Here is a 16,047-nt window from a genome sequence, read left to right as displayed (position 1 = left end):
GGGGGGGAGGGTTGGGAGTTAGCTAATACAGCTGTCTATACTCAACCCAAAGTCTTGTATAGTTAACTCAATTTTTGCATAAAGAAATGATGGTATGGACCACCCTTCTAGAGGACAAGGTAATGTTTGAGCCCTCTCCTACTTCAGTTTTCTCTGAAATCACTTCGGTAGCTATTGTCCATTTACATTAACTAATCACACTGTGGCAATAATTTCATTATTAAAAAAAAATCAGTAAGATAGTCCAGGATCTTTTTATTATAGTAAAATAGAGAGGGATCTATGGGATATAGGGGTTTATGGAGAGAGAGAAGAGCATACGTTGGTTACCAACAGTGGCAACCTCTAACGACAGTTAAATACAAATATTAGTAAGATGGGGGGGGGGGAACACCCTAAAATCCAGCAAGGTATTACTCCTTGCCAGGACCTCATCACAGACTTTTCGTTCGGCTGAATATGATGATATGATGCAGAAGCCCTGTTTTGCACCTACCTGTATGTATGTAAAGAGAACGTGAAGTTGTCTGAGCCATCAATCCAGAAGAAGGCTGAATGGTTGTTTAAGTGTAGTCTGGGCACAAGCAACATCCTGGAAGCCTTAGGAAACCTCAGTCTTAAATCTCAAACGGTCTGAACTACGTATCAAGGGGTTAAAATTCAAAATTCATCCTTTGAGTCTGTGGAGGGAGGCAGGGAAACAAAATACTTCATGCATTTCAAGATATGCAAAAGTTTGCAGTTATATAGTGTAGGGGCTGGAAAAAAAGCCACACTGGCAACTTCTCTTTCCCCATGCTCAAAWCTGTTACTGATCTGCAAGTTTGTAGTGATACTCTCATCTGAATTGGGAACTCTGAAGTCTCTGAAATGTGGAGCTTGTTTTTCTCTCTCCTTACTTTGCCATCCCAAGCTTATTATTAGCTTGAAGCTAACCTTGCCTGGCTCGTATAGGCCTTTCTGCCGAAGGGTCGCGCTGGGTGTTAACCAAGGTGTGTTCTTCCGGCAGCCTGTTACTCAGCGCGTGGTTAAAGTGCCACTTACAGTGGCGCTGCTCCCTGTGCCGCTGCGTTCCTGTCTCTCAGTTCTTACGTTTCTTTCTGCTTGGGTTTTGCTCTATCTTTCTTCTCCTTTTAATAACAACAATCTTCTGGCAGCTGCTGCTACTTCTCTATTCTCTCCTCTTTAATCTTGTCTTGCTTGCTTTCTCATGACAGGGTTTAAACGGAAGAGATATGCTAGAAGACAGAGAACTCATAAGGTTAGGATATATTTTAATATAATACCTGCAGTTCCTTGAGGGAGTCCTTCATTGTATTATTGATAGAGTGATATATATTATATCACAGTGATGATGAGTGAGCTGCATACCTTTTAATCATATCTTCCAGCTGAGATGGTATCCTGAATCACAGTTCCCTCCAGAAGGCCCATTTTAGCTTCTCTAGACAAAACAACACAAAACAAAAAAACCCTACCAACCAAAATTAATTTAATTTGCCTGACTTCACTGCCTGTGATTTGATACTTTAGACTTTGTAAAACTTGTGCTGGAGAAAAATCACATAGAGGGCACTGCTACTGCAGCACCGTGAGCTATGTGAAATCATTACAGTGCACAAAGAAAGAATATACCAAAGAAYTCAGTGCAATGTAGGTTTTTATTTATTTATACAGTTACATGGGGCTTGATTCTTTATCACTCACAGCAGCAGGCGTAGGAAAGGGAGCTGATGGAGATGGGCAAAGCAGGTTAGTGGAGCCACTTGCTCCTCATGCGTGCCAGCGTTGGGGCGGCAGCAGAACGAGGGACCTGGCCAGCAGCACCTTCACCTGCTCAACATCCAGAAAGATTCAGAGATGCTTTCCAGTTGCTGTGTGAATGCAGGAGCCTCACTGTGGGTTCAGAATAGCAGAAGTTATGTTTGGTATTTAACTAGAAGGCCTGGGCACCTTCCTTTCACTGGTGTGTTCCAGTTTTCCCATATACTTTCTCCATGCCTCCACCCTTCTATAACCGAGGAGGTTTTGAGGTGCATGCAACCAAAGCTACATCTGTTTCTTTGCTTTCTGTTGGCTATAAGAGCTCCAGGGTCCCCTGCCTAACTCCTCTTGGCCCAAGTCTTTGCTGGTTGTGAGGGAGGTGAGACCAATGGCCCCTAGACTTGAGACCAGATGGATGGTCCAGCTTTCCTGAACTCTCAGGTGCAGCAGATGTGCCTCACTCCAGGACAAAGCTTAGGCCAGATCAGCGAGCCCCAGTAGGTAGAGGCATGAACTGCAGCAACCAAAAGTGCCCAGCAGCATTTTTTGCCAACAGTAGAAGTACCTATTTGTGCTGGGTTAGCCCATACAAGAGAACAAACTGACAGCTTCAGTGTGTCCTTGCTTTTTGTGGGAGGTGGCAGTAGTTTTCAGAGTGACAACAGAGAAACTCTCCAAACAAGGCACATAACATATTTATAGCTGCAACTGTAAATGATATGTTCTTGCTTTATACAGATAGGCTGCAGAGGGAGGTTGAGCTTCAGAAGTGAACTTGATTCCTGCCACCGCACAAGCTTCTGCCATACCATGTAGGCTGTTGATGTGCAAGTCGAGGCACTTTCATTTAGTCAGCTGTTGCCCTGAAACAAAGTGAGTGTAAAGTGGGAGGGCCGATCTCTGCCGAACATTTAACCTTGGCACAACTAGCACAAACACAGCTGGGCTGGGGAACATGCAGCTTTCAGCGGGAGGATGGTAGAACAGCAGTTTCGCACATTCCCTGGAGAGCGATCTGGAAAGTTTTGATAGAAGCTGGATGTGAGAGAGAGTTACCTACCTGAGTGAAGGTCCCTGAGCACTAGGCTACTGGATGTAAGGAGTAGGACCCTGGACCAGGGCAGGGACTGAAGTAGGCTGCTTGGTGCTGGAATTTGCACAGCCCGTTCAGGTTCCTCATCATGCAGCATCCACAAGTTGCCCCTAGAGCACAATGTTAAGCAAATTCTTACATGTTCCTGGCCAAATGCAGCARTTTCCAAGAAGCCTGAAGCTGCCCTTCTGCCCTGCGTGCCTGCCAAGCTGCTTCTGCACAGTTCTTGTGCCATCTGCTGTTGCCYAGCTTCCCCCTCTGGCCCCTGTGCTGGCTTCCTGCAGGTAGCTGAGGCTGTTCACCAGCCTTCCTTCATGCCTAAAGGATCAGCTTTGGGTAAGGAGATTTACTGCCTGTCTTAGTGATTCGGCTCAGAGAGTGGCCAGTCACTTGCTTGGAGATCTTCTGCTCGTCCGCTGTGTCTTGTCTAGCCRTCTGAACGGGAGGAATGTATGGGGGGTGCTGCCTGATTTTATAAAAACGCTAGTGCAGAGCAGGAAACAAGTGCTCCTACTGGTGCCTCTGCACTGGGTAGTGCTTTGTGGCGCTGGGAAGGCAACAGAGGGCTGCAAATACATTTCAGTTGTTGGGAAGAAAGGCAGCAGGGGGCAGTCAGCATTGCAAGGCACATTTTTAGCATCTAGACGTGACATTACTGGCTCTGTTGCTCGACAAAAGATGTAAGGTAGCTGCCCTGAAAGTTTGTGAGAGTGATGGAGCACTGGAACAGGTTGCCCAGAGAGGCTGTGGAGTCTCCTTCTCTGGAGATACTCAAGGCCTGCCTGGATGCAACCCTGTCTAACATGCTCTAGGTGACCCTGCTGAGCGCAGAGGTTGGACTAGGTGATCTCCAGAGGTCCCTGCCAACCTTACTGATTCTGTGGTTCTATGATTCACAATAAATGCTTTCCCTCTTTCAGGTCTGGGTTTACAATGAAGACCATGAACTGATTTTAAATAATCTGCTTTGCCTGGACGTTTCAGAAACTCGTTCATCTGATCCACCGCGTCTCATGAAATGCCACGGGTCTGGTGGGTCACAACAGTGGACTTTTGGGGTAAGTGAAGCGGGTGCCATCAGCAGCACTTTTCTTGTAAACTTTTCTTGTAATTAAACCTTGGTGAGTGATAGAGGCGCTACCCAGACATTGGGGATGGAGTTTAATTATGAATAAACCTCAGGTTTACGAAGCTGGTTGTACTATGGCAGTCCCAGCCCTCAGTTGATGCAGCCCGTACTGGAATTGTGCMGCTTTGGTGGCTGCATTTCTAGTCCGAACAAGATGTTCCCTGGGCTCTGGACCTTTTCCTTTCCAATGCAGGAAAGTTTCTGCAACCCCATCTGGACTCAGGGCTCTGTAATAGCCACCCACAGGCCCGCGGCTCGCAGGGAAGTGCTTGGAAGAACAAAATCCAGCTCGCGGCAGTGTGTTGCRTTGCCTTGCAGGACTAGGAGACAGGAACAGGCTTGTGGTTGTTTCTGCTTAGTGCTTGAAGCAGCACGGGGCAGCGCTGAGGCCTGAGAGGAGGTTTTTGCAGTTGCTTCTGTGGTACAGTCGCTTCTCCTTTGCTAGTGGCTTGGAGTCGAGAGTGGCTCATTTCACAAAACTGAACTAACGCTGCATATATGTGAAATCCGACTCCTCGGTATAAGCGTAAAAGCTGTCTCCACCCATGCCGCCAGTGCAGCAGTAAGTCTGTAACAGAAACGTTRTGGAACAAACCAAAGAGCACTGCTGGAACTGCCTGTTGCACAGCCGTGTTGTTGCAGGACAGCCCTGTATATACTGTCTGGAGTTCATACCGTGCTGCTCCTTGGGAGCACACGTGCCTAGGTGGATTCAAATAAGGAAGCTTATTGCAATCTGGGAAGGTCCAGAGTCCTCCAGAGGCAGATGTGGGGCAGAGCCAGTGTTACATGTGTGTCTGACAGTTGGAGACTCCACGTAGCTCTGCCACAACCTGCATCCAGCAGCAACACAGCCCACAGCGGGAAGAGGGGGTGGGAGCAGGGAGCTGAGGAAGGTTGCTGGTGGTAGGGGATTACTTGAGGTTCTTCAGCTTGAATTAGTGGACAATTACAGGCCTGAGAAGAGACTGCGCAATAAAATCGCAGCAGAAATTCCCTGTGTATAAACGTTCAGTGACAGATGTGGTAGCGATGGGCTATCCGGGCTTCAGGTAGCAAACATGGGCTTTGAGCTGACCGCTGGCGCTTGGGCATACGGCAAGTGTATATGTGACAGTGTCCGACTGGTGCACAGTAGTGATCAACAACAAAGAATTTATTAGGAAAGGAATAGAGACCAAAATAGAAAAATGTCACCACACCACCTTAGTTTGTCCATACTGTGCATTTCAGGCTAGATTAGGGCTGGAGATGGTTCAGAAATGGGTGGCAGGGTAGATCTGAGTATAGATCTGAGTATCTTTCATATGAAGACTACATGAGTAGTCTGGGACTCTTTAGATGAGAAAAGTGATGACTGCATGGGCAGGGGCTCTGTGGTAGATGTGGAATAGTCAKTGGCATGGAGAAAGTAGATGGAGGCCAGCTGTGAACTGTGTCCTRTGGTACAAAACGTGAGATTGTCCAATGAAGATGATGATAGAGGGCAGGCTCAAAATGAGGTGGTCAGTGGTGTGGTGGAGCCATGAGCCGTACGACGCCTCGCTGAAGGCTGCCCTGGGTGAAAGAACTTAAGGGAGAGTGGCCACATATTCAGGGGAGCAATCTGGCGAGGGTTACTACAGTACAGACTGCACCAAGCTCCAAAAATCTTCTGAGCTGAAGATAGCTGGCAGCAGGGTGAGCACTCTGCGGGGGCATCGTAATATTCTTGCCATGTTTTCAAGCTTCCCTGGGCCATCAGCAGAGCCCTGGAGCCCAGGTCTGAGCCAGCGCGGCTGTTCTTGCACGGCTGCCCACTCCGTGCAGGAGAGCAGTAGTTGCTGTACTCCTGCTTTTAATTTGCTGCTGTGTGTCGTGCGTGTCAGGGGCRGGGAGAAAGGTCTAAAATGGTCATCCCTGAGGGAGGGGCACCATAAGCAGCGGTTTCAGCTTCCATTTGAAAACGGAGTAGAACATCTGTCTTTCTCTTTCCTGCAGAAAAACAACCGCCTCTACCAGGTGTCTGTGGGGCAGTGCATGAAGGTGGTAGATCCACTTAGCCATAAAGGATATGTGACCATGGCCATCTGTGATGGGTCTCTTCCTCAGCAGTGGCATTTTGAGAGCTGAGTCAGCAAGGATGCGGCTAAGAAAGAGAAGCRTTAAGTCCTGATTACCCTTCAGCCGTGATTTCAGGTGATTCTGGAGGGCTTTTGCAAGGAGCCCTTAGCTGCTACACCCGGCACCAGCCGTGGCAAGGATCACCCTTCAGAGAGAGCCTGCTGCGAAAAGCTGCGTGCACGAGAAGGTCCATCCACCTGKTCACCTGTCCGTGGTCAGATGCAGCAGTAATGGCATGAGCCCCGCTACAGCAAATCAACGTATAGAAGTGCAATTTATCAGCAGTTTCTTGGATTTCCCTGGATTATTGAACTGATTTTAAGTAAGAAAAAATGATGAGAGCAATGTAATCCAAATTGTGAGATTTTAGCTCTGTGGATCTTTTAAATGACAGTGACAGAAAGGAGTCCTCCTCAAGTGTTTCATGTGCAGTATCTCATTAATTTACATTTTTAGTATGGTTTTACTGGCCAAATTATTTTACCTTATCTGGAAAATATTTTTATTCCCTTTTATCTTCTCAAACTTGTCATTCATAATATTTAATTTTAGTTCTGTTAATTTCCAGTTTTAGGACATGTCATGTAGTTTAAATTCTTAGCTGTCATTTGTCACCTTGTATTTAAAACAAAGTAACTATTACAAAGTCTATTTTGATGACTCATGACAGTAGCTACATTAAAATAAAGTATCTTTTTTTTTTTATTAATCCGTATTGCTTTTTGCTCTGTAGCCATCGGACCAGAAAGCACAAACTCACATTCACGTAACTTGGGTCTTCCCTTGTTTTCACTCCCTTTTCTGCACAGCCAGTTGGTTCTCACTCTTGCTTCCAGGAGGGTTTGGCAGATGCAGCTTTTTGTGGTGCTGCTGGTGGTGGTGGTGCTGGTGGTGGTGGGTTTCTTTTCTTTTCTCCTCTTATCTATTCCCCTTTCCAAGCTCATTTATTTCACTACTTTCTTTAACTTCCCACCCGGCTYTCACACACTTCAGCATGTGGAAGCATCTGTAGAAGAAAAAGCTGTTGGTACCCAGTGTATTTTTCCTGGCAGCGTTGTTTATCAGGCAGGAGCAAGCTGCCCTCCCCGGGCAGCACGCAGGCYGTGCCAGGACGGCTCTGCCCTTCCACCGGCGCAGCAGAAGCGTTTTCCAGCTGCAGAAATGCTGCAGCATCCAGTTAGCGACGTCTTGGCAGCGTGAGGCAAACGGCGGTAACGTTGCAGTGATTACAGCCGCGAGCCTTCCTGCGGGGCGGGCAGATGGACCAGTGATGACCGGCGGCTGCTCCTCTCGCAGCCCCCCGGGGCAGCGGCGCAGGCGGAGGGAGGAGCGGGCAGGAGCGGCCCCCCGCCGGCGCTCAGCGGAGGGCTCCCACGTGAGGCGTTACAGCGTGTGCAGACACCGGCCGAGCTCCTTCCACCAGCGCGACAGTCCCTGCGAGACCACCGCCCTCGCCARCGCTCGTCCGTCAGTCGGGGCCCCGCGAGCCTCCCCCGGCAGCCGGGCCCTGGCGGAGTCCCCAGAGGGTTTCCCCAGGGCCGGTGAGGCGCTGCAGCGGGCTCACGGCAGCCCCCGGCCGCCCCGTAGCTGCAGCTCGCCACAGCGGCCTAGATGGGACCGGAGCAGTTTGCCGCTGGTGCTGGAGTGGATTTAGGATGCCCACAAATACCTGCTTCTGCGTGGCGACGCGGCGGCGCGTTTAGCGCACGGCATTAATGCCGGTCCGTGGCGCGGAGCTGCTCTTACGCCTGATCAGTGCTGAGCGCTGCTGCAGGTGCCGTGAGGTGGCTGGGGCACGGTCGTGGCTGTCGCAGTGGCTGTGCCGCAGCCCTGCTGCCCCCCCACTCCCCCTGCTTTGGCCTTTCTGTTGTCTGCTTCAAACGAATCCAAACCTGAGCAGCTCCTCAGGCAGGCAAAGCAGCTGTCGTATTTACTGTCTGGGTTTATAGCAGCAGAGGATTTATGACCTTTTGCTGCTCTGTGGGCAAAGCTGGAGGCTGCTGTCAAACCCTGCTTGGTAACGCGGTCTTTACGCCAGCAGTAACAGACACCCGCGTAACACGCCTGGGGCGCTGAATTGTGGCTGGGTTGTTGTTACGTGATATGAAGACGACCAATGTGTAGTCTTGCTCAAAAAAAATTTTTTTTTTCTTTTTTTTTTCCCCCACTACTATTTTTTTTTTTTTTTTTAAACATACATTTTTTTTTAGCCACTGGTAACACCTTAGGACTTGTCACTTCGCGGCCCTGTGTAACCCTCCTTCTACTGAGCTGCTGGTGTCTGGGCTCCTTTTACCACGTGCGAAGCCGCTCATACGTGTATGTGCCACAGGCACAACGAGGATTTTTTTTTTTTTTTTTAAGTAAGTTTCTTATCGCCTAATACAGGTGCAGGCTGTGGTGCAACCATGGTATGAGCAGCGCCGCCGCACTCGCCAGCAGCACCAGGAGCCCCCTGCAGAGCCGGYGGCCTGGGAGGTTCCGCCCGTAGTGGCCAGCTCCTGGGTCGCACGGAGCTGCTGCCTTCTGAGCCCTGCGCACCTCTCCCCTAGGGGAAGGAGAAAACATTTTGATCGGTCAGCGTCTGCTCTTGAGCCCGTAACTATTTCGCRCGGCTGCTTCTACTTTTCATCGCTTGCACAGCCTCAGCTTGCGGCCTCCTGGGGCAGCGCCCCGCTGCTTCCACAGGAAAACGAAGCCGGGGGGCTGCAGGACAGGTGTTGACGGCTGCCCACGGCCGGGGGACCCCGGCCCCCCCCCGCCGCTGGTCACGAGTGCCTGCTCTTCAGCCGCGCTGCGAGAGCGCGGGGGGCCAGGCCTCACCGAGGGAGGAGCTCGTCCGCGACCAGCCGGGCAGTGCCGAGGCGGCTGCTCTCCGCGCGCAGCCCGTGCGGGTGCGTGACACGGCGGCGATGCCCGCCAGCGATGCCGGTCTCCTGTAAGGTCCCACAGCCACCTCTTGGCAACACGCTGACTGGGGTGCCTGAGGGGGCCGTCGCCGCCGCTTGCCAGACTGAGATGCTTTTAAGGCAGCRGTGTCTCGGAGAATGTTTAAGGCTCCCTGTTTGCCTCCCTGCCGCTGAAGGCGAGGACGGCGCTGTGCTTGGCGGGTCGGCTCTCCAGCGTTTCCTCRGGTTGTGCTCCCCCGGGCTGTGTGTGCGGAGGCCGGGACTCGGGCCAGAAACCACGGTCGTGGCGGCCGTGCACACCAGCGCCAGGCGCCGTCCCGCAGGCCCCCGTGCTCACCGGCTTCGTGGCCTTATGCGCCCTCCCAGCCCGTCTGGCCCGGCCAGAGGGGAGATGCTGAAGGCGGCCGAAGGGCGCGCGGCAGAGCGGCGMGCGCAGCACCGGTCCCCGTGCGCTGAAAGCACGAACAAGCAGCCGACCGGGAACTTCGTGAGGCTTCGCGCCGCTGCTGCAGGAGAGCAAACCGGAGCTGGTGAGCGGCGGTGACTCAACCGTCTCRGGAGGTTTTTGTAACCTCAGGAGAGGCCAGAGGGGCCAGACGCTGACGCCAAGTTGTGCCTTCACGTGAAGAAGCAACACGAGGGCCTAAGGCAAAGCGGCTGGGAAAGGCAGCTCCGCGCGGCCGCCTCCACGCGTCGCCGGCGGCTGCGGCGGCCCCGGCGGCAGCAGTTACGGGGCCGAGGAGAGGCCAGACCCCGCCGAACGCGGTTCGCTCCCTCTGCCGCTTCGGGCCGTGCGGGCTCCGGCCGGGCCCCGACCGCCGGGCCCCCCCGCGGCGCCGCCGGGCCCCCCCAGGGCCCCTCGCAGCAGGCAGCCGCACTGAGGTCCTGAAAGAGCTGAAACAGAGACACCCAAGTGAAAGCAGGAAGGCGTAATTTATAGATGTAAAATATTTTTATTTGTAAATGCTGATCTTCTAAATCTGTTTCCACAAATTCCAAAACCCATAACACTCTGTATACTTCAAAAAATTCTTTTTTTTGTGTTGTTTTTGTATTTTTTTGCCAACATTAGATACTATTATACAGAACAGAAAAAAAAAAACTGTAGGACAAATACTGGTAGGATGTTGGAATATTGTACAAGAGAAGAAAAATATTCAAGAAACAATTTCATACAGCTATTTATCAAGAGAAAAATATATACAATTGATTTATTCTGTAAGATAAAAATACATCATGCCATATACATTACAAGTTCAGAACTGTATTACTGAATATACCAACAGTTTACAGTCCACTTTAATTGTGCACACAAAAAAAACTTCATTTTTTTATATTTAGCCTGTGAAGTGTCAGTACCAGAATTTTAAGTACAAAATAAAAAGCTAACCTGCTTCAAAATGCTGATTAAGTTTCTACAAGCAAACACAAAACAGTGTTTATTTTTTTTAAAGAAATGTAAACAAAACAATCCATACAAACACATCTTTAAATTACATTTTCCAAAACCCTATTGCCAGAGTCCTGCAGCTGCAAGCACATTACATCTAATTTTTTTTTTCCTTGTTTTCCTTTTAAGAAGGCTATATCATATCAGACTTAAGCTCCATCTACATGATTCTATGCTGTTTACATGATTTAATGTAGGCTGAACAGTCACCTAATCTTGACTACTTTTGCTGAAGACAAAACAATGTYCAGCCTCTATTTTGGGTGGTTTTAGCAGTTATTCACAGTTATCACAAATTGTAAGCACAAAAAACCTGACTTAAGAAATAGGGATGCAACAATATAATACAAATAAAATTAATCAGTCTAAATTACCCAAATATCTACAAAAGTCATAGTTGTAATATACACGCCTTGCACCAGGCTTAAAGTTTACTTAAAAAAAAAAAAAAGAAAAGAAAATCTAATAGACCACAGTTGAGACTGCTTTAAACATAAAAAAAACCCCCTCTCTTTGAACTGAGATTTTGGTTACTCCGTAATTGTAATCACCATGTCTGTTAATACATGAGATCATATTGTAACATCCCTATTGACGTTTTATAATAAGCACCCGAACTGCTGCAGAGTCTGGTAGCATTTGGTCAATAACTATTTTTATACTGTATTTTTTTCAAAATATTTACACTTTTGTACAAAGTAACAGAGTTTGTTAGTTCTGCAGGTAACAGCAGCAGCTTGGCTTTCTTCTAACTTTCTTTTTAAAAATAGCTTCATTCACTTATTCAATAATAAATACAAAAAGGTTCTCTTATTTTACAGAAATCAAAAACTACAATAAACTGACTCATGGAATCAAGTATTTAAATGTATTTTAGTGCAAGTTATTTTTTTCCCTTAGCTCTATCCCTAAGGAAGTTGTTTCAGTACATTCCTTGTTCAGTGGTGTCTACTTTTATTTAAAATTTTTCTTTAATTAGAGGGCCTGCCCCTTTATCAAATAAGGCTGTGGCCAGCACTTTGGACTTCTCCCTTTCGCTGGTGATTTCAGTCTTACATTCATATATGCCTACCTGCACTTCCGCAGGTCAGCCATCGGTTCTTTGCCCAAGTTAAACAGTTTCTCCTTAGTGAGCTCGAAAACAAAAGTGCTGGACCATTCTGTTAATTCAGTTTAACCTCCATGTGTCTGGAAAGTTAAGACAGCTTCAGATTTTGCCGGCTTGCTTCTGGTGCTTGTTTTTTTTTCTTCTTCTTCTTTTCTAATACTTGAGTACAAACCTGTACTTCCAGAASTGATTTTTTTCCCCCTTCAAAAAGGCAACAATTTTCTGTCGACAAAATCAAAAATGTGAATCACTTCTTCCTAGGGACAAGCAACCCTCAAAGACAGCAAGGAATGCATTCTAGTTCATCCACTTTCGGCAGTTTACAGCTCCACAGTGACATGGAATCTTGTGCTGGTCATCTTCAAAATCAAACTTATAGTCGTAGCAAAGCTGGAGGAAGATTCAGGAAAACAGTTACGAAACACAGGGGTTTTACTACATCTTTCCTTTACCCAGGATTCTAAACAGTAAAATATGTTGGCTATTTTATTGTTAGGGACTGGCAAAATTTAAACTGAAAGRGAGGAAAGGGAATATTGCTCTTCTCCCCTCAGAATATGCACAAACTACAGCTAATGGCTCTAAAAGAGTTATGTAAGTATCCAGAAATAAAATGCAAGCAGCAACAGTTAAGTAAAAATAAATCAGACAGCCCTACCTCCTCCCCTTTCTGTATTCTCCTGCTGGAGCTAATGATAATTTTGTGTCCTCTCTCAAAAGTTACCACCTCAGCCACACAGTTGGGTGCACACGAATGGTTGATATACCTGTGAAAACAGTTTGAAAAAGGTAACCTTTTAAAAAGATGCATCACTCGAGGCAAATCTAAAGCAAACCTTAGAATGACCTTAGCTTCAGGGGTGCACTGGCTTTCCAGATATAATTACTTTACTCTGTACTTGTTTCTTTACCTAGAAAACGTCAAAAAAAAATCAAACATTAAAAAGATTACATTCTTTCTTCATGGCTGTACATCTGCCATCAAATGTAATCAAGGATAAGTAAAGATAATGGAAAAGAATGCATTATTTCAGAGGGCCAGTCCGAAGCCTCAGTGTACGAGCCCCTGAGAAACGCACAGGATTGAGGCAAGGGAACAGGGCTCCCTGCCRAGCAGGAGACCAGCGCGCTCTGCAGAGCCACCCACCTGGCAGGGCCGCCCGTCAAGGTAGCATCGATGACGTGATCRTTGTCAATGCGGAACATGTATACGCCACGATTCTGAAAAACAGAATTAGAAAAGAAGAGACTCCTGTAGATTTTTAAGAATAGTGAATGATTAAAACGAAGGAGCAATGTGGGATATCTCTAAGTGTTCTGCATTTAGGATTGGACATGGYGCATTGGCTCACTAGGCAGAGAGCGACTCACGCACTTCATCTATCACTGCTTTAAGAGGAAATGGATGGGTCATAAACATACATCTCTGGTGAATCAGTATTTCCCTCCAATAGTGTACCAACAGCTTGGATTTTTTTACACTTTTCATCTAGGATTCTGAAGTGCTTCATAAATGCTTATTAACTGTTACAATACCTCTGTGTTACCCTAAGACGCTTTCTTGAAATTTTAAGAAGTACTCATGAAAAACTGAGGTCCTGACATCTCTGTAAGAGCTTGTTTTTTGTCCTCCAGGAAAGAGGATATATATTGCCTATCTGACTACTGAGCTTCGAGATTTATTAAACATTTAAGCAYCCTGAGATCCTTTGATAAGAAACACTGTAGACTCCCATGCTTGTATTTTTAGCCTGTTRCATTTATAGTACAGCAGCAGACACAGTCCCGGAGACCTGACTCCTATTACCCTGCTGCAGTCACTAGCGAGCACAGCTGACTCCCCATCCATGCATTTGTCAACAGAAAGGCAGCATTTGTGGTGGTGTACGAACACTTGAGAAGGGAAGTGGAAAAAAAMCAACAGTTAACAAATACTACTCAGTACCTGAGATTCATAAAGCTTCTCCTTCCTGTTTGCTACCTCATTCCGGATAATAGTTCCGATATATTCAATGACCATAGTGTGCTTTTCAATGTCTCTAGCAGCATATAAGCCCAGGCCCTACAAAAAAACATGCTGTAACTTAGAATTTCATAGTAAATTCACATTCAACACTTCATTCCTCTGGGTGCCCCTTAACCATTCCTGGAGAAAATCATGCAAAAAGTAAACTTCCCWGAAAGAATAACACAGCACAGTTCAGTAACTGAAGTTTTAACAATCCTTTCTTAATGATGTAGAACCCAGATGTACATTAAGTTTTTAAGATGCRAGAAAACATACTAGAGTACTTGGCTTCCATGTAGGTGAGAAAGCAAGCTTCTCACTATACCTGCTTGAGTTGCTTAAACATTGTAAATTCACTGAAAAACAGAGGAGGCCTCACTAGACTGGAAGAACATAATAGGAACACAACAGCACAGTTAAGTCCAACCTAGAATAAACAACAACTATGTTCATACATAACAAGATGCACCATAAATCTTTTGCAAAATAGTTTGTGCAGCAAAACCACCAAGAGAATTACATAGAGCAATGAATTCATTCTTTCTTTTGTTTATGAAYGCAATCAAAGTATTCAGCTCTTCCTGCTAGTCTCATACCATACTACAGCTTGGTCTGAGCACGTCACAGTTCTGCTGATGCKTTCTGTAGAACTAAGTATTCATATCTTTATTATGTTTTACTGATTTTTTGAGAAATAYGCTAAAAAGACCTTGAAAGTAAAAGAACTCATTTATTTTCTATACAGTTGTAACAAATCAAATTTTAAATCACTTTCATTAATTAAAAAGAAATCTTATTTGGAGTCTACAGAAATGATTTACCACATACAAGTTGCCAATTTTGACAAGAGACTAGAAGGAACTTTGCAACTGTTTTMTTTTTCAACAATGTTTTCTTCTGTATAAATTTCCTAATATGAGAACTGACCTGAATCCGCGAGCGAGCTAGATACACATTGGACTTCCATTCAGTTTTCATTTTTCGGTACTGAGAGGACTTGGAATGGACGAACTGCTTACTGTAAGGCGCATTCAGTTCCCCCGTAACTGTGCTCTGAAATGACTTTGATGTGCTGGTGCTATTCAAGGTGTGAGGCCTGTAGGAATTGGGCATGTAACAGGAAAAAATACAAGAAAAACTGAAGATTTCTCTGAAAACAGCCATAAAATCAATTTAAAAAAAATTTTTTTTGACATACACACACTTAAAGCCAGCTAGCGTAGACAACAAAGCAATTCTTTATATTTGGGCATGCACATACACAGCCAAAGACGACAGGGTTTGTAAGCAGCAGACGAAAGCACAAATAACCCTAAGCAGCCTATAAACCCTGGGCTGTACTATGTGAAATTAAAACAAAATACCTTAACACAAACCTCTTGACATGGGTACTCATTTTAGGCTCAGCACGGGCACAGCCCGTGGGGTTGATAGCAAGAGGAAGTTCCATTAAGGGGTTTCGGCCATAGCGGAAAGTGTAGTTCTCACAGGCCTCAACCCCTGGAAGCTGCAAGAAAACAGAAACAAAAACAAACAAAAAAATCCAAGTAATTATATGTTAGCAGTACATAACGGAACAATCACTTTCCAGACTTCTTCCTGTTCCCCTTCTCATGTGCGTATGAGATATCTGACAACTTGGGGTGATCCAGCAAGAAGTGCAATGGTGAAGACTCACCGATTCAGCAATCCTTGCCACTGCAGAGACTGTCAAACCAAAGAGGTCTTCACCCTTCAAATATCCCGGGAACAGCTGGAGCATTTCAGATTCTTTTCTTACAGAAGCAACAGGCTCCAAGATTTTATCCCACACACCTACATAACCATACAGAGTAAGAAATAAAATGCTCAAATAAAGGTCCATTATACTACTTTTAAAACTAATGGCTGAAGATACCAGGAACCAGAAATCACTACTTCAAAAGTAATTTTATCACTGATTATATGAACAAACAGGCTAGTGTTTAAAAAGTGAAAGGRGGAATCATTTGATGAGTTATTATTTTGTCTTGAATGAGTTCCAAGTAACATTCCTCTTCTACCTTCACTCCCAGGAATGCAGTTTTTGTATTTGTAGCATGAAAACCTTCAGTTCCCTACAGATATGCATTTCTCTTAACGGAATCATGCAGATAAGCTTCTAAAGCCACTAAAGAGATTCTCCTTAGAAAACCTACACAACAGAATTTTCTAAGAAGTGAACATAAATTTTCTATTTCTCTAAATTGATTACAGTCAGCACTCAATTGTACGTGGGCAGCTATCCAGGCAGTGGTTTAACTGCTACGGGTGCCGATATACTCAGCCTTGCTCTGCCAAAAGTGGTTAAACCTCAGAACGTTACCAGCCACATTCACATGTCCAAGTTCCTAGGACTTGCCCTGTATGTTTATGGTCTGATGCATCACCCTTACCACCCCCAGAGACAACAAACTCAGGCCTTGGGAATGACTTGATCAACTTACTATTTTTCTAATACTTAC

At 46.3% G+C, this 16,047-nt stretch overlaps 2 protein-coding genes across 15 annotated transcripts in view; one reads left to right on the top strand and one right to left on the bottom strand.

Annotated features, from left to right (window-relative positions):
• Window positions 1–6,791, top strand: part of GALNT11 (polypeptide N-acetylgalactosaminyltransferase 11) — a 53,356-nt gene extending 46,565 nt beyond the window's left edge. For 2 of the 3 annotated variants that reach the window (XM_085316448.1, XM_085316447.1), the window contains exons 11-12: window positions 3,778–3,915; window positions 5,967–6,791. In XM_085316448.1, coding sequence (XP_085172574.1) covers window positions 3,778–3,915; window positions 5,967–6,098 — 270 coding nt within the window. In that variant the 3' untranslated portion in view covers window positions 6,099–6,791. The other variant, XM_085316449.1, reaches the window with a different exon arrangement.
• Window positions 6,792–10,118: 3,327 nt separating this feature from the next.
• Window positions 10,119–16,047, bottom strand: part of KMT2C (lysine methyltransferase 2C) — a 202,542-nt gene continuing 196,613 nt past the window's right edge. For 11 of the 12 annotated variants that reach the window (XM_085316432.1, XM_085316434.1, XM_085316435.1 and 8 more), the window contains 7 exons: window positions 15,243–15,379; window positions 14,929–15,071; window positions 14,492–14,660; window positions 13,502–13,618; window positions 12,704–12,777; window positions 12,215–12,323; window positions 10,119–11,946 (listed from right to left, as the gene is read on the bottom strand). In XM_085316432.1, coding sequence (XP_085172558.1) covers window positions 11,854–11,946; window positions 12,215–12,323; window positions 12,704–12,777; window positions 13,502–13,618; window positions 14,492–14,660; window positions 14,929–15,071; window positions 15,243–15,379 — 842 coding nt within the window. In that variant the 3' untranslated portion in view covers window positions 10,119–11,853. The remainder of the gene's footprint in view (window positions 11,947–12,214; window positions 12,324–12,703; window positions 12,778–13,501; window positions 13,619–14,491; window positions 14,661–14,928; window positions 15,072–15,242; window positions 15,380–16,047) is intronic. The other variant, XM_085316438.1, reaches the window with a different exon arrangement.

Source organism: Rhea americana, unplaced genomic scaffold (genome assembly GCF_003343005.1).
Source record: "Rhea americana isolate MKP2758 unplaced genomic scaffold, rheAme1 scaffold_47, whole genome shotgun sequence".
Classification (NCBI taxonomy): Eukaryota; Metazoa; Chordata; class Aves; order Rheiformes; family Rheidae; genus Rhea; species Rhea americana.
Note: the sequence above shows the minus strand (reverse complement) of the source record. Positions and strands in the feature narration are given on the sequence as shown.